The sequence below is a fragment of the Podarcis bocagei genome, assembly GCF_964188305.1.
Source record: "Podarcis bocagei genome assembly, chromosome: 14".
Classification (NCBI taxonomy): domain Eukaryota; kingdom Metazoa; phylum Chordata; class Lepidosauria; order Squamata; family Lacertidae; genus Podarcis; species Podarcis bocagei.
This window is the reverse complement of record NC_138139.1, coordinates 29,238,650-29,257,114: the sequence shown is the minus strand read 5'-3', so window position 1 is coordinate 29,257,114 and position 18,465 is coordinate 29,238,650. Positions and strand designations below refer to the sequence as shown.

The following is an 18,465-nucleotide window of genomic DNA, read 5'->3' as shown; positions in this document are numbered from 1 at the left end:
TACTTTGTTGTAACAATTTAATTTAACACACTTGAGAGCTACAGACATTTAAAAAAAAAAAAAATACACTCCTCCATAACATCTCCTTGAAAAGAGTTGGTTGTTTTTTTATTCCCATGTATCTGTGCTGAATCACTGGGGAAATTCCATGGTTGGCATGGGAGAAAGAAGAAATTTGGATGTGGTCTTAAATACGGTAATTGGTTTTGTCACTCCCCCTAGACAGAGACAAGAAGACAGCTTTGGTCTGGTGTTGACATATTGCAACTGATCCACGGCTAGTTCTGCTGGTACTTATTGGCTTTCACACTGTAAGGTATTTGTTACCCACCATGCATTGAGAGCAATTTATAACTATTCACACTAAATAACCAAATCTTTGATTGATCTACATCAGAAATGCTGTGGATCTGGCAATCAAACCTTGACATTATCAGCTTTCAAAGAAGTACGAAAATGTTCTCTAGTCATATAGACAAAGATACTTCAAGTGCATTCATCAAAAGTTCACATAATATTATGCCAAATTATATAAATCAGTCTTCAATGGATTTGCAAATTACTTGGCTAGAATGAAAACAAACCTGTAACATAAGGCCATTTTAGATGAGAAAAATTCAGTCCATATGAAAATTCCAAGTTAAGTAACAATAAATCTTCAGGGCCAGATGGTTTCCCATGTATTTTTTATTTAAAAAATAATAATGACATGTTAATTCCATATTCATAGAAAGTCTACAATGATCCTTTCAGAGAGAGGGTGTATCCCTGACACAAGTAGAATGATGAGGCCTTATTGGACTTCTAGAAAAAACACATTGGCAAATTATAACTTAACTACTGAAGGATTTTGGTGTTATGCCACCTTTGCACCCTGAAAGAATGGGGTTTTGGTTACGATGTCCATATATAACATGACTGTTGCTGTGAACTGAAAACAACAACAGTGGAGTCCTGATCATATTTGCTGGATTGATTAACATTCCAGACATGGAAGGAAGAAGGAAGTACCACCCATTTCTTCATCCACTGGAATTTCCCAACATCCCTACCTCTGGGCTCCCCCCAGATGTTGAGCTCCAGTTCACAGCAGCCAGCAAGGCCATTGGTCAGGGTCCTGACACAGGGATGATGTAGTCCCAACAATGCTTGGAAGGCCACAGGCTTCCTTTTCCTTGCTTAACACATGCTAAACACCCAAACGAAACTATCAGTGCACGATAGAAAGCAATGAAGTGTTCTTAAATCAGGTGCCTTCTTGACAATAAGGATATTGATATGATACTACAAATGCAGCCCCAACTTCCAGGGCTACATAAGGGGGGTGGGAACCAGAAACTGATCTTGATAGTCTTGGGCTTTTTCAGGGTAACCAAGCGAGCAGCCTAGAGAGAAAGGGCAGCTCACCCTGACAGATACTGAACTGCTGAGCCAGAGAACAGGGCATTAGATATGGAGGATTGTTCAGTCGGTAGAGCATGAAACTCTTAATCTCAGGTTCATGGGTTTGAGCCCCACAGATTCCTGCATTGCAGGGGGTTGGACCAAATGACCCTCGTGGTCCCTTCCAACTCTACAGTTCTATTATTCAAAGACTCAAGCCAGAGAGGTTAGCTTTAGTTCAACTTGAGTGAAAACCAAACAACTCTTAACCCCAATGCTTTGGTCCTCCCAGCTAGAGCAAGTGTGATGACCAGCTGGCTCAGCAAGTTTGAAATGGGGGACATTTCACTGCCGCTTTGAGCTCCTCCCACCAACCACCAGGGAGAAAGGCATCCCTATCACAACGAATGCAACCAAACAGTCAAGCGACTTGGTCAGGTATGCTGGATGCCCGTTCTTACAAAATACAAAAAAAAATTGCGTGTGTTTCCTGTTTGTTTTTTTTAAAAAGAAATCACTCAAGTCAAGAGTTTTGTGCTGGCCCGCCAACACCGAGTGAAACCTGAATATACCCGACGATAGCACCAGATATGTTTCTGAGATCATGCCAAGAGTTATTGCTTTTGTAGGGTACAGCGCGTGGCCTTGCAGAGCAGATTCTCCTCTGCTGCACATTGGAGGGCAGCAGACTTGGGTAGCCCTGAGGGCAGTTTGGTGAGAGGAACTGGAGTTAAAGCACCATGCCTGTCCAACCTCGGTGAACAGCACCAGCCAAGGTCCCATGGGAGGAAGAAGAGGAGAGCAATTGGACAGAGACGGTGGCTGAGCTGCCTTCAAAGCAGCCCGCGAGGCGTCTTAGGCAGCCGTTTCTCCCCGAGGCCACCGCTGGCTTCTTTGCGCCTGAAAGGGTCCTGAGGTGATGGGAGTGCTCACTTCCGGGAAGCCCGCTCGTTCCCGCGGTCCCGGGGGCCATTGCCCTGCTGACGGCACGTCTGGCAGCACTGGAGGCTGACGGTAGGGAGGTGGCACCTGCCCAGGAAGAGCAGCGTCTGGCAGAAGCTGAAGGAGAGCCTGTCGCGCTCGCATGCAAAACCTGCAGGAAGAAAACAACATACCGAGATTTGAGCAGTGGCGTGTGATTAATTATTTTTGCAAGGGAACGTTTGGAGCTAGAGGCACCAGCTTGTGAGGGCCATTGTGGGGGGCAACATTGTACACATGAGAATCGTGTCTCCCCCCCTAAGCCAGGCAGAAGCTTCCTGGGCTTTGGGAAGGAGGTGCCAGGGTTCTGACAGGATGCTGGAACTCACCTGTCCTGAATCTTTCTACGTTCAGCTTCATTGGATACCCATGAGTTCTGCTTGTTGTGACAGAGGGAGAAAAACTTTCTCTCCTTTGATTCACATTGTCTTCTCCCATTAGAGCCAGGAAGGGAGAAGAAGGGTTTGCCTTTCTCATCCCACAACTGGGGGGGGGGGGAGAGGCACATCTCAGTTCCCACACTCTGCTGCCCATCTTCTGTCCCCTCCCCTTCCACCACCTGAAGCACTCATGCAAATGCCCCCCATCCCATCCTGCCTCTCCTGATGTGAAACAGATGCTGCACTGCTGGAAGGGAGTGCATCCCACCATCACTCATCTCAGATCTGTCCATATTCAGGATAAATGTTCCCTTGGGTGAAAAAACAATGGAGTGCTAAAAAACACATTGCAGCGATTGATGTGGGAACAGGGATTCTGCCCCAGATCTTTCCTGTGGCTGCCTAGATCAGTGTTTCCCAACCACTGTTCCGCGGCACACTAGTGTGCCGCGAGATGTTGCCTGGTGTGCCGCGGGAAAAATTAAAAAATTTGAAAGATTTTTTTTTTTTTAAAGTCAAATTTTCGATTGGGGCGCCGTCACTAGATGACCCCTGGGGTTCCCTCCCTCCCTCCCGCTCTGCGCCTCCCTCCTCCTCCTCCTCCGGGGAGGCCCTTCCTGGCTCTCGGCCAAGGCTTGGCGGCTGCCACTCACTCACTCGCTCGCCCACCCGTCCCTCCATCCCTGCACCCGGCCTCTCCCCCTCCGTCCCCGGCGCGGGGGCTGCCGGGATCCGTAGTCCCCTCGCCCTTGGGCTCCGCGCCCGCGCGGGGTGCGCAAACTACGTTTCCCAGCGTGGCCTGGCGGGCTGGGCGTTTTGTTTGAAGCGCTCTTCTCCCGGCCATGGAATGAGCGCAGCGGCGGCGGCCGGGCAGGCAGGGGCTCTTCTGCGCAGACCCCGCGCAGCCTGCCTGCGCCCCCGCGGAGATCGGGCGGCAGGATGGAGCCCGGGGATCCCCGCGGAGGCGGAGCGGCGGCGGCGGAGGCTGCCCCCCAGGTAGGGCTGCATCGGGGGGGGTGGTTATTTTTGCAATGCTGCATCCGCGCCGGAGGGGACGCATCGGACCGCGGGGAGACCCCTTGGCGGGCGTGCAAGGCAATGCATGCGTGCAGGCGTTGCATGGAGTGCAGTGCAATGCAATGGCAACGCGGCGCCCTGCATGCATGCATGCAACTTCCACCGGCGCTCCAGACTTGGCAGGTGAGGGGGGTCCCCAGTGGGCGGCAGAGAGAGCAGGGAGGGCGAAGGGGAGCCGGGGGGGAGCAGCGCTGCTCCCCGAGCCGAGCCCGGGGGGAAACTTCGGCGTCGTTGCGCCGGGTGTTGGAAGCGGAGGCTGGCGGGGGCCCCTCACCTGCAAAACCTGGTTGCCTCTCATATATTTCGTGCATTGCATTCATCGCCCGCTTTCTCCTCCAAGGAGCTCCCGGGGGCGCACATGGTTCTCCCCGTGTTATCCTCGCAACAACAGCCCTGCGAGGTGGGTCAGGCGAGTGGCCCAAGGGAGCACCCAGGGATTGTCCTGGCCAGGTGGGGTGATTTGAACCCTGCTCTCTGCCCGGTCTTCGTCCTCATTTAGCCCCCACATGTGCATGACTGTGCATGACTGAGGTCCCCCCCCCCCTCGTCTTGGCTATGGTGTGAGTCTGTGCTGTTAATTAATGGGGTTCTGCCTTCGGAGAAGATGAGCCAGCCCTCAAGGAGGTGATTATGTAATTTGCTAGCAATTCATGTCCCTCCCGGCGTGACGCTGCACGCTGACGTCACGGGGCTGTAATGGTGGTGTGCCTCGAGATTTTTTTCATGAAACAAGTGTGCCTTTGCCCAAAAAAGGTTGGGAAACACTGGCCTAGATCATGGTAGGCAAACTAAGGCCCAGGGGCCGGATGCGGGCCAATCGCCTTCTCAATCCGGCCCGCGGACGGTCCAGGAATCAGTGTGTTTTTATATGAGTAGAATGTGTGCTTTTATTTAAAATGCATCTCTGGGTTATTTGTGGGGGATAGAAATTTGTTCATTCCCCCCCCAAAAAAAATATATTCCAGCCTCCCCAAGGTTTGAGGGATAGTGGACCAGCCTCCTGATGAAAAAGTTTGCTGAGCCCTGGCTTAGATCCTCACTAGAAGAGGAAGGGAAGGTTTGTGCATATCATTCGCAACCTGGAGACACTCCTCCCATCCACACCACCTGCTGCTTTACACACACACACACACACACACACACACACACACCAAGCAATCTCTGCATGTTCTTTCTCATCAGAAAGTAGCCCCTGTGAACCTCTGTCAGCCTGTTCCAGTGTTCCATGCTCACAGAAATCACCACCACTCACTTTGGAAGAAATTTATGTCACCAGCAGTGACATCTGCAAATACTAACTTTTTCAAGATCATCTCTTTCCAACTGTTATAAGAATGTTAAGGTCATATATTAAAATAGTAAATGTTCATAACTGTATATATAAACCACATGTCTGAAACTACACCAAAAAGGTCCTGAACAAATTGACCTCAAATATTTCTCTGCAAGGTCAAAGTGGGAAACCTCCCCATTGTCTTTTCCCTCACAAATCCTGTCCTCACAAATCCTGTCTCAAGGGCACATTCAAGATATGAACAGGGTGTGAGCCTGTGACCTGTGACCTAGATTTGGGAATTAAGTAGTTATAATAGCAAAAGAGTGGCCAAAACCCAGATAATGCAATCTGGTAATTTGCCAGATAGGAGATAAACAAAGCACTCAGATTTCTGTTGTAGACCGCCTTTTCTGTGATGTAGGTATGATATTTCTGGGGGTGGTCTTGGAATCCAGGGCGGGCAATTTAAAAATGTCTACATAAGGGCTTGTGCGCATGGCTCGGGGTCTTCCTCCTCTCCTGTGTGTGGGGGAGCACCCTTTTGCAACAGTTAATAAAGATCAGGCTTACTAGCTGCTTTGCTTCTCAATATTCTCTGGTTGGTCTCTGTTATTTTCTCCTACCGATAGAGAACCTACAAAAGGACTCTATAAAAGGAGCAGTTTTTTTATTTTTATCACAACTATAAGGTGGGGAAGATCACACGCACACTAAGGAATAGGGAGTCACTTTCCAGACTCTTGTGGATTAGGATGACCTCAGGCTTTGGCAACTTGTTACAACTGGATCCATTGCCTGAATGATGATCTGTCTCCTAATCTTCCACTATTTTCTTTTTTTTAAATAGCTTAATTTACACCCAAGAGGCTTCCTCCAGACTCTTTATTTCAGCTGTGCTAATCCTCTTGGAGAAGCCCCCAGCCCCCAATGCTAATATGGTGTGAAAGTTTGCTTTTGGCTGTTTGGGGGGTCAGGCTGGATGAGGAGGAGTGTGTGGGATCAGGGCCTTTTGGGACACACAATTTAGTTTTGTATGCTTGCTTTTAAATTATGCTGATTTTCTCTACATATTATTCATAATTATTTTACTGGGGTCTTCCAACAAAGAGATTATTGAAGCTGTTTATAAAATTCCTTAACCAGCTGAAAGATGGTTAAGAAGGTGCCTGATGCTGTTAAAACTAAGCCCGTTGTCAGAGAAACGAACTAAACTTCATGCTTGAGAGACTGTTTTGCTTTTGTATTTCCATCACCCCCAACCTCTCTCCAATGTAAAGGCTTGCAGTGGAAACAGAGCCAGGACCATCGGTTGACAAGGCTTCCCCTCCAGCACAAGAGTGAATTTCTGCTTAGCCCATTATCTCAGGCGATACCAGGTGAGGCCACCCCCCCACCCCATCGCTAATCATTTACAGCCAAGAGGAATGGCCTGGGATTAACCTGCTGCTCAGTGATGTGGAATGGGAACCAGGAGGCTTGCTTGGATGCTTGGCAAGGCGCTCAGCTCCTCCAATGAGCTCATGATCACTTTCTCTTTCCCATCACTCCCAAGGCTCAGAGCTCATAAACAGCTCACTGAGCACTGGGCTGACGCAGCCAGTTCCTCGCCTAGCGCTCCTCCAGCATCCCTTCCACACTGTGCATTTAAAGCACTCTTATACCACTTTAGGACACAGGTGGTGCTGTGGGTTAAACCACAGAGCCTAGGGCTTGACGATCAGAAGGTCGGCGGTCCCGTTGCTCAGTCCCTGCTCCTGCCAACCTAGCAGTTCAAAAGCATGTCAAAGTGCAAGTAGATAAATAGGTACCACTCCGGCGAGAAGGTAAACGGCATTTCCGTGTGCTGCTCTGGTTCGCCAGAAGCGGCTTAGTCATGCTGGCCACATGACCCGGAAGCTGTACGCCAGCTCCCTCGGCCAATAAAGCGAGATGAGCGCCGCAACCCCAGAGTCGGCCACGACTGGACCTAATGGTCCTGAAAAATGTAGTTTGTGCAGGGTGCTGGGAGTTGCTAGGAGACGCTTAGCAAACCACATGTGCAAGCCATGTAACCCCAAAGGCAGGACATGAGGCTCAGCTCTTTGCCATGCCAGGCGTCCTCAGTCTGAAAAATGCACCTGAAAATGGTTCTTACTTGGGGGCGGGGAGGCTGAGGAGATGGCTTTGAGAGAGGGAAACTGCAGTTCCCAGGAGTCTTTGGGGAAGGTCATGTGCTTTCAATGGATGGTGTGTATTGCGGCCACAATAGCCCCAAACTGCTACTAGACAGGAGCTTGATATTCCAAATGGGCCGTTCAACAATTCCAAATGGGTAATTGGTGAGGTGTCTTTTTAACTTATTGGGTTGTACAAGGGACAAGAAGGGCAATCAGGATTAAATAGCTGGAGTGTGTGTCTATTTACGACAATGATGCCGAGTAGACACTGCAACAAAACACCCCGCATGTGTGGGCAACCCCAATTCCACAATGAAGTCTCCCCGGGAGCCCCCCCCCCAGAGAATTAGGCAGCCCCCCCCCCCCCGCCAAGGCAATGGCTGAAGAGAGAGGTTTCTTTTGCCTGCTGATAAAAAAGTGTCTGGAACACAGGAGCTATTTCCTAGTCCATGGAGATTAGCAGTCATGACCTCGCACAGGTCAGAGGTTAAGACCTCTAAACCTCTGGCTCGCCTGCTCTATCACAGGCTAAACCTTCCCTCGCTTTTGCAAATCGCACATCAGGAAGTTTATTTTCCTGCAGTGTTCAAGTATTGTGAGTGAATAGCACCATCCTGCACAAAAAGGCAAAGCAGCTGTAGCCTAACCCTGGAAAACAAATACAAAAGGTCTGGTGTGTTTTTATAAACACACCCGTGCAACAAACAGGTCAGCAGTCTGGATGGGCAGCCTGCTGGATCAGTATCCTCTTCTCACAGGGGCCAAACAGATGCCCATCATGGGAAATCCACAAGCAGGATCTGAGCACAATAGTCCTATCCCCTCCTGTCCTTTCTAGAAACAAGTATTCAGAAGTATTGCTGCTTCCAGCTGTGGAGGCAGAGCACAGCCATCACAGCTAGTGAGCCCATCAATTTGTCAAATCCTCTTTTAAAGCTATCCAAGTTGGAGGCCATCACTACCTCCTGTGCAAGGGAGTTTCACAGGTTAACTATGCACTGCGTACATAAGTGCAGTGGTACCTCCGGTTGTGCACGGGATCCATTCTGGAGCTCCGGTCGGATCCCGAGGTGTGCATAGCCGGAGGTGCCGCTTCTGCGCATGCGTGCATGGCAAAACCTGGAAAAATACTTCCAGGTTTGCTGCATACATATCCTGGAGGATACGTAACCGGAGGTGAATGTAAGTAGAGGTACCACTGTACTGTGGATGCTCGGGTTGCGAATGTGATCCGTGCGGGAGGCACGTTCGCAACCCGCAGCGTCCGCAACCTGCAGCGCTGCGTCTGTGCACGCGTGGGTTGCGATTCGGCGCATACGTAAAGCACGATTTAGCGCTTCTGAGCATGCACGAGCACCGAAACCCAGAAGTAACCTGTTCTGGTACTTTCGGGTTTTGGCACGCCCATAACCCGAAAATGCGCAACCTGAAGCATCTGTAACCCGAGGTATGACTGTACTTTCTTTTATCCGTCTTCAGTCTTCCCACATTCAGCTTCAACGGACGTCCGCAAGTTCTAGTGTTATGAGTAGGGTTGGGCGATATCGGCTTCTCAACATCATGATGTATCACCAGCTAAACATCACAATATAGTGATACATTGTGAAAAGCAGAGGGAGGAACATCCAGCATCAGTTCCAGCCCCACGAAGAAGTAGGTAACCAAGGCCCAACCACAATCTATCACTGGGTGAAGGTGCCATTGCGCTCTGACCCTCAAACCAGTCCTGGACGATGTATCAATACATCACCCTGGCCTCGACTGCAGTTGCTCTGGTGCTGTTCTCCAGATTAGTCTGAACAGGCCTTTGAAGTTTTCCAGTTGCAGATCGTGATTATTCCTGTCGGGGGCTGGAACCAGGAAGCTGCCTTGTACTGCATCAAGGCTGTTGATCAGCCACAGGATACCTTCAGGTTCTCTGCCCCTAACCTTCTCCAGCCTCTGGTGCCCTCCAGATGTTTTGTACTGCAACTCCCATCAGCTCCAGCCAGCATGGCTGCATGAAGCTAGGGATGATGGGAGCATGACCACATGGGCTGGGGCTGATGAGAGTTGTAGTCCAAAACATCTGGAAGCCAACAGGGTGTGAAGGTAGTCACTGGGTCACCATTATAATCTGAAGGGGGTTTACTTTTTGGGAGGTCTGTGGATACTGCCTTGGGTAGATTGTTGGCTTGAGACACATACCTGTCAACAACAGTCCAGATTTGACCAGTGCACGCCAAAATCACGATTGGATGTCCTGTTTTCGGTGCCAAGTTCTCACGCCAGTCAGCTGGCTCCATGAGAGCTTGGCACCAAAAGACTCCCATTCAAAAGAAGGTGCCCATGGAGGTGGAGGGAGGAGCTGGGCCGCCTCTGCCAGGCCCAGACACCATGCCTCCTGCTCAACCATGCCCTCACCAAAGGAGACGAAGCTGACAAAGATGAGGATGATAACAGGGAAGAGGAGGAGCTGGAGATGCTGGTCTGGCGCTGAGGGAGCTGCTGCTGGAAACAGAGACATGGAGCTGGGGTGAGGAAGCCCCAGCTGGCGTGCATGGGAGCACAACACTGAAAGCCACACATCTTGATTTTAATCAGTGGGTGGTTGGAAGGTACGGAGACATACAAACTCCTAACCCATTAATTTTAGATCCCAAGAACTTGTATGTTTTACCTGCCATTTTTAAAAGCCGCTGGGACAGCTATGGACATCTGAAGCATTTGCCCATTTAAGAAGAGCTACAATCCACAGGATTTACTGTGTGGTTCTGGGGCCAGCACCGATAGGCCAGCCTTACAACATGGAATTTCTCCAACTGGGGAACAAACATTGGCAGTCTTTCATGTGGAGGAGATATTTTGCAGCTGATAATGTAAGCGTCTGTTCTCCAGTCCCGTCCCGTCCCCCCCACCAGACAGGCAACTTAAAAGCATAATGCTCAACAGCAAAGCAAACTGAATATTTTAATTAAGGGCTGGTTGAGTCCCTCCGTGCCAAATCATACTCAGCAGAAACTCACAAGGTCTCGATGGGATCAAATCCCTCTTTGGATATTATTCAGAAGGTTTACTCCTAAATCTGCTGCTAAGCCCGGAGGGAAGAGGTTGAATTTTTTCACAGGGTCACAGAAACAAACTTTGATGCACATTCCTAGATAAGGAAACGGCAGCTCGGAGAGAGGGAATTGCCGGGTCAGCTTTAAAAAGTGTGCAGTAGAGCCAAACTAGGCAATGTCTTAGCTACTTAGCGGTACTGTTAAATGCTTTTTCATTCCCTTAAGAAGATGCCAGCATGGACCAGGACCTCAGCATGGGGATCTGGGGGCTTTAACCCTTTCCCAACTGGAGGTTCCCCCCAGTGCAAACTGCAGGCAGGAGGAGACCAGTCCAGATTGGGTGCAGATCAAAGGGGAAAACAACCCCCATGGTCTTAATCCATATTGTGCTTGCTCCTTGCAATCTGTGTAAAAAAAGGAAAAAACATCCCTGCATGTAAGGGTACAGATCCATAGTTCATTGTAACTTTGCAAAATATAGTGATGGCCTCTACTTTGGATGGCTTTAAAAGAGGGTTAGACAAATTCATGGAAAATTAGGCTATCTGCATAAGGCCACAGTGGCTGTGCTTTTCCTCCAGAGTTGAGGCCTGAAGGTCAGATACTAGGAATCACAAGTGAGAAGAGCACTTCTCTTGCACTTGGGTCCTGCTTGTGGGCTTCCCATAACGGCATCTGGCTGGTTGTCAAGGACTGGATGGATGCAGAGGAATGGGGTACCAGTTGGGGAACCCTCCCCCCCCCCCAGGGAAGAAGACTCAGAACCAGGGTACTGGTGGTGGGACTATGATGAGTGGTCAGAGGGAGAAGCCTGGGAGGAGGAGAAGGTGGAGGTGGTGTCGGAAGCTAAAAAGGTAACAGGGTTTAGTGAGCAGGAAGAGGCTATGGTAGAGAGAAGCCCAGAATCAGGGGCAGAAGAGGAGGCTGGGAAGGGATGGGGCCAAGCAGCAGCAATGAGGCAGGTTGCTGAAGAAGCCAGGGGGTCTCCCCCTCCTGCTGCGACAAGCTCCCCTTCCTGCCTGGTCTCCTAGAACCAGAAGAGGTATGAAGAGGGAGCCTCAGGTTGCTGGGGAAGGAACCAGGAAAGGAGCCTTAGAGAGCGGGGGAAAGAGAGCAGGGTCCTTGCAACTGCCTCATTGGGACAAGACCTACTGGGAAGAGTTACTGTGATCATCAGGCCTGCACTTCTGCTTTCTTTGAATAAAGAGTAAACTTCATTCAATGTTTTTATTGCTGACCTACCCCTGACTCTAGTTCCTGATATTGGTCACTGTCAGAACAGGAGGCTGGATGCTAAATAGCCCCCCTCAGGCCACTGATCTGAAATTTTGGGCACATGTGCCCAAGGGGCTGACTCCTCCCCTCTGAGATCATGGACTCAGAATCAGGGACATTGTAAGTTTCACATGTGAACCCAAGGGGGTTTGCACATTTGAATTTGTCAGTGTGTCAGATTTGTCAGATACCTACTCCAAGTCACTTCCAGATGACCTGCTTCTTGTGCCTTCATCCTCACTTGTTTGCATAGCGTTTGTGGGGAAGTGACATGACATCTGCTGTTTAATGCACAACCATCCTGGTTTGTTTGCAGAGAGGTTCTATGTTATAGATTCGAGCACTTCCTGGAGTATTTCCCCATCACCTTCCTTACTCCAAAAGCCAAAGTCTGGGGAGAAAGTGGGCTTGCTTCATAATAGAGGGCATATCAACACCTCCCTTCCCTTTGCTTTTTCCAGGCACAGCCTGTGCTTTAAAGCTCTGTCTCCGAGTGCCCCCCCCTTTTTGCTCCAGAGCTTTCCCTGCAAAAACTCGATCTTTAGTGCTCCATTGGCACAAACATCAATCCATGGAAAACCCGAACTGACATTTGCTCTGACTGAACACTAAAGAGCAGGTTTTACCAGGGAAAGCTCTGGGCAAAAAAACACAAAAACTTGGACATCGAGCTTTCAAGTGTGGACCTGTGCCTTGAAAGAGTGGGGCAAATAAGTGGAGATAAGCCAAATCCATGTCAATCGGCTTTTAACTTGGAGTGTTTCAGATCCTGCGGCCTCCTTCAGTGGGTGGGACGTGCTAGGATGCCGTTTATGTATACAAAAGTTGTTAGCTTTCGTTTTGTTCTAGTTTTATATTGCTTTTCATTTTTGCAGTATACGTTAAGTTACTTTGAGCTTACTTTTCGTAAAAAGGACAACTAATAAGTGTCAGCAACGCCACCACAATTTGAATTTGCTAGTATGCAACTGAATGCCACCTGCAAAATAGTAGCAGACTGGAAGTCGTTTGCTTGGCTTTGCCTTTGATCTTAATTGCCTTTGTAATGTGCACCTGTCGGTTGCCCACCCTGGACCTCCGGACTGGGATGGGCTATAAATCCAATCAATGCTACCACAGAAAGGGGTTTCAAAAGTGGAGGCAGTGCTTTCTAATTTCTACAACACATCAAAGGAGAATTCAAAGGTCTTTGGGGCTTTATTAAGAGTTTTGGGGTCCCAAAGCAAGGGCAGCAGCTGAGCTGCAGACCCTTTTCTCTCTGGGGCAACGCAGACAGAAAGGAGCAGCAAGGAATCAGGGGAAAGAATGTCTAGTTTGACCACAAAGGTCTCTTTCAGCTCAGCAAACAATGACATCACTGTGTCAGAGGTTACAGCTAGCCCCACCAAACACCCCCTCCTCCAGCATCAAAGGGGCAAACTGGGGGAAGGGAGCGAGTGGATATTATCCTCTGGAGGAGCCCCCCAGGCCTGTAAAGAGACATTTTTGCCTTTCCTGGATCTTGAGCTGGCTCTTACTGGATCCCCTTTGAACACAAAATCACCTCTGTCCCTTTGTCTGGATGGATTTTGCACTTGGATTTTGCATTATTAGACTCAAATGTTTCCATGGAGATTCCTCCAGGGAGGAAGAACTGTACCTTGGAACTGGTTCCTGACTAGAGCAGTCAGGAAACACAGCCACGGAGTTAGCCAAGAGTTGCAGAGGATGATGTTCTCTCTCTGCCCCCCTGCCCTGCCTTGACTGCTACCATCGGCTCCTGCTCTGAGCACCGCCTGAAAGATGCCACAGGAAGCTGCGGAGAAGAACGCCTTGGGAATATTGCTTTGGTGCCTCTGATGGAGCCCTGCTTACTCTCGGCAAGGCCTCTTATCTCCAGCCTTCAAGAGGGCTCTTTCAGGGAGCTATTTCTGCAGGAAGGACCCGGCATCTGTCTCTCTGCCAATCTTAGCAGCCGAGAGTCCTTCTCCCAGGGCAAGACACCTCTTCACACACACACACATACAGGACGCTCAATAAATGATCGCTGTCAAGTGGCTCATTACAGGGACTAACCTGAGCATAAAATGGAAGGACTCATGGCATTAACACCCCAACAGTTGCGATTTCTGCACTGAAGAGGGTCGGACTAGTTGGAGTCCCTTCCAGTTATGTGATTCTAAAAGATATTGCATCTCCACTGATCACAGGTTTGTATCCAGCACAGAGCAATCATGTCTACGTGTCTCCAGCCACCAGTCTGCTTCCAGCTCACTCATATATATATACTCTGGCTCTTGATCTCCTACAAAGCAGCTAGGCGAGGAGGGTGGAGGAAAGGCCTACAGCTTGGAGGGCACCGCCCCATCCCCTAGTCGTAGCTCTTGCTGAGATAGTTCAGTAAGGACAGCATGAAACTCTTAATTTCAGGGTTAAGGGTTCGAGCCCCACATTGGGCAAAAGATTCCTGTGTTGCAGGGAGTTGGACTAGATGACCACAGGGGCTCATTAATTCTACAATTCTATGCTTCTAACCCATCTCATTCTTTTGGGACGCCAATGAGGACACTTAAGTGGCCAGCTAAGGTTGTTGTCTTACTAAGAATGTTGTCTGACTAGGTCAGCGATTTCAGTCAGCCAGACTGATCCCCCCAAAATTAAAACCTTCCAAATGCCCGGGGGGGGGGGGGACACAGAACATCCCATTTTTTCCCTCACGAGATCTCAGTAGTCATTTTGGGTGCTACAATCTCACACTGTGTCCCCCCCCACCCAACCCCCACAAATTTTCAGAGTGAGAGTGAGTAGCAGGTCATGTGATTCACCCCGGAGCCCGTGTTGGAAGCTGCGTGTCCTGGTTTTGCATCGGGGAAAGTTGGAAGGTATGTTTCCAAGCAGTTTGGCTTTCAGCCTAACATGCAAACCAGTTTGCACACACATGTGCCTGTACACATGCTTTCACTCAGTGCATTTTAAAAGCAACAACTTTTCCCTGTGACAGGAAGGGGAAAGCGGGCTTCTGCAGCGACTGAAGGATCCTCCTTTGGTGATTTGCGCAATCTTGTTTCATGGCTTTCAGTTAATTTATCCCTGTTAGTTATAAAGTTTGGCTCCTTGTTCAGTCTTAAACTGGGGGAAGCTGACAAGCCACAGCTGCACAGTGTAACACACACACACACACACACACACACACACACACACACACACACACTGCTCTTCCTTCTTAACATTCTGTATTACTACATTTTTATTAGCCTTCTGCAGCTGATAAGAAGCGAGTTTATTAATAGCCTGATCTTCCACACAGAGAATCCAGCATGGGTTTATGGGCTGCTGCTGATGACGCTTCCCACTTCCTAAAGGGAGGCAGGATGCTGGGAAGAGAGGCATCACCACCTGGGGCAAAGGGCCTGCTTCCACTCAGGCGGCTCCTAATGCCACACAATCATCACTTTTGTGCTATAAACTATAAGCAGAATCACCACTGACTTCTCACCCCTGGGAGCGGGGGGCGGACAGAGTCCTCTGTGCACCTGTTTGGGCCTCCCACCATGTTCCCCCATACACTGGGGGCACTACAAGCAGGGATTGCCTCCTCCCCCTTCCGCCTGCCCAGTCCAAGGCTACTTTCCCAGAGGCATTTGACTGGCCACTGCGAGAAGAACATGCTGCACTAGATGGGCCGCCTATCCAGCAGCCAGGCTCTTCTTCGTTTATTATGAATCCTAAAATGGAACCTCCACAGACAGAGACAGTCTACCTTAGAATGCTGGAGAACAAGGGTGGGAGGAGGCCGTTGCCCTGGGGGCTTTGGGGCATCTGTTTGGCCACTGTGAGAACAGGATGCTAGACTAGATGGGCTCCCTTTGGCCTGATCCAGCAGACAGGCTCTTATTATGTTCTTAATTGTTTTCAAAGCCACTGCTTTGATCATTTAATTATCAGTTTCCAGAAGCTATGTCTTCAGAGGGATAAAGAAGCAAGGGGGCGCTGAAATTCACGCGGTGCCTGCCACGTTCACCAGTTCTCCCCTTGCAGAAGCGGCAACTTTAGTCATGCATACACAGCCATAGCAGAAGCCAGAGACTTCAGTTGTTTGGTTCCTGAAGCTTTTCTTTACCTGGTCACAACCCCAAACACCATTTTAGTGTAACACTGCTGGGTTTCCAGAACAGTTTCAGAACATAAACATAAAAAGGACAGAGGGGAAGAGAATTGCCCTTATACAAATCTGTGATGTTAGTTTTCAACATGTTCAGCTGCTCTGAGTTCGTTCATTTACAAATTCATAGCTGCTAGGAATCCAAGGAGTGTGTTTGTTGTGCTTCTATCCTGGGAGGTTATTTTGCAGATCATTTTCCCTAATGCCCCACGAGAAGGCTGTGAATCCCATATTGGGGGGTTGGAGTAGATGAGCCTTGGGCTCCCTTCCAACTCCACAATTCTATGACGTAAGACCACTCTGCAGCAGCCTGCGTGGGGTTCTGGACTAAAGACCAAGGGGACCGGACACCTCTGTGCCCAGGCCTGCAGCTTTAGCAAGGATCTGACTTCATATGGCAAGCGGACGAGACTTTCCCCCTCCCTCCAGAGTTCAGCAGGATATGTTTTCTTTCCCATCAGCGCTTCCTGCCCTGGGCCATAAACCAAATATAGGCCATTAAAAAACCCAGAGTCTTTAGCCCTCCCCATTCCCTCACATTGTCTTGCATCGTTTATGTGGGGGGAAATCATGACCCTATACATCAAGGCCATTGTATATCCATCATCACCGCAGGATCTGTATCCCCACTTTATCTCTCAGCGCTATTACCATGAGTAACAAGTATTCTTCTGGATAAAGGCATTTGTTGCAAGGCTAACATTTCCTGTGCCCTGCCCTTGCACAGAAAACCAGTGTAATCTTTTGGCAACAACCAGGACAATACAACAGGCTATGCTGGATCAGGCCCTCGGGAGCGTTTGCATAGTTTGCATTTTTGGACCAGAAGCAGGCAGGTGGTGCTGGACCTCTAAGTGGTGAGGGTGGAGGGGGGTTGCACCAAAGGGGCTTGCTGGGAGGAGATCGACATTTCTACAGTGTACTCTTTGCACTGAGTGGATAAGACCGATGGGAGAAGTGGCCTTTTCAGTGGTGGCTCCACACTTATGGAATGCTCTCTGCAGGGAGGCCTGCCTGGCACCAACACCATCTATTTTAAGGCACCAGCCAATTGCTTCTATTTTTACCCAGGCCTCAGCCCTTAAGAAGGTAAATTGCATGGGGGTGGCAGGGAAAGAGCTGACTACCTTTCCCCTGTTGCTGTGGCTCTGGTGGAATCTAGACATAAAAAAAAACACTGTGAAAATGCTTTAAAAAAAAGTTTTGAAAAATATATTGAATTTTTCTAGTGGCACTTAAACTATTATATTTGCAGCTGTATAGCTGAGTCCCCTGACTCCTGTGGGAGAAAATTCCCTTTGTGGGTTCAAACCAAACTGCCTATCAGTCAGACTTTATTCTGTAATGCAGTACGGGACAGAGCCCCAAAGTGTCTGTGAGAACATTCCACTAACACGCCCTGCCCCATATATGAAATATGCAACATCCTGGCTGTTTTACTCTCTAGCCAACCACTTCTGCCACCCAGCACATTGCCATTTCTTCATCTAACCATGCTCCTTGTAAACACTGAATCAACACAAAGTTTTTACTGAACGTACAGAACCCTCCTTGCACCTTATCTGCAGCTGTTTTTTTCACTCTAATATTCGGTTAGGTTCCTCCTAAACTGGTTCTTACCAGTTCCGTGGCCAGAGGCCGGACTCTTGTGTCCTCACTGCTAATACGTCTTGCAGAATCTCTAATTCTCCCACCCCTCCGCCCTGTTAGAATTCCTGCTCCATGATTGCAGTCATGGGATTTTTGTCTATCACATGACGGTGTATGTTTTGACTCCACAGAGTGGGAAGTGACGGAGACAGGATGTTTGTGTTACTGTGTTCTGTGAAGTGCTTTGTCCTTTGACCTTTTTCTCTTTGCTGTCTGATGCTAGAGAGAGAGGGAGCCATATTGAAGTGCTCCGTGTGTGTTTATATGTAAATAAAGTAGATTAGCCAAAATGCTGAGTTGCTGAGGTCGCTTATGCAAGCTGCGCAAACTCTGCAGGTCCCTAAGTGTGCTGATGTCTGTTGGCATCGGTCGCTGTGATGTTCAGGCTGAAGAAAGCTTTTGAAGCTTCCAAACGAACAACCAGGAGGGAGAGAACATGCCAGTCGGGCTGTGTCTCTGCCAGGGTCCTACTCAAGCGTAGGACGAGTTCCTGACACGCCCATCCCACCCCACCCCACCACTTACTTGGTGGGCTGGGGCTGCAGTCCTGGGGGTTGCACTTCTGCGTGTTCTCCGGCCACGGTTCATGGTCGCAAAGGCTGCTGTCTTCTTCCACCTCCCCAGTCTTGGTGTTCATGCATTTCACCTGCCTCTTCTGGATGCCTCCCCCACACATGGCCGTGCACTAAAGAGATCAAAAAGGACTTCAGACCACCCAGCCACAGCCTGCCCTGGACCACCCCAAGGAAGGGGGGGTAGCACCCTAACTTCCAATCATCAAAAGCATTCTGGATTCCTTCCCACCAGGGATTCAGAAGAAGGACTCCTGGCTTACCTGCCCCCAGGATCCCACTGTCCACTTGGTGCAGGGGTGGACGTTGCAAGGTCTGGTGTTGTTTGGGCGGAGGGCTTCGTCGCACCGTCCAAATTCCGGGCAGGTCACCAGGCGTTCTTGCTCCCCTCCTCCACACAGCTCAGAGCACTAGCAGGAAACAGACAGGAATCAGCTGAGAAGGAAGCACCACCAACCCACTACAGTGGACGCAGGCGGGTGCTTGGGCAGAAGCTAGTTCTGAGCCAAGGAGCAAGCATGGCAGTCAAAACA

At 49.5% G+C, this 18,465-nt stretch overlaps 1 protein-coding gene across 2 annotated transcripts in view; it reads right to left on the bottom strand.

Moving 5' to 3' along the window:
• Positions 1-18,465, bottom strand: part of ADAMTS7 (ADAM metallopeptidase with thrombospondin type 1 motif 7) — a 67,881-nt gene continuing 49,416 nt past the window's right edge. For both annotated transcript variants that reach the window (XM_081171009.1, XM_081171010.1), the window contains exons 22-24: positions 18,196-18,342; positions 17,886-18,045; positions 1-2,476 (exon numbers count right to left, since the gene is read on the bottom strand). In XM_081171009.1, the coding sequence (XP_081027135.1) occupies positions 2,313-2,476; positions 17,886-18,045; positions 18,196-18,342 (471 nt within the window). In that variant the 3' untranslated portion in view covers positions 1-2,312. The remainder of the gene's footprint in view (positions 2,477-17,885; positions 18,046-18,195; positions 18,343-18,465) is intronic.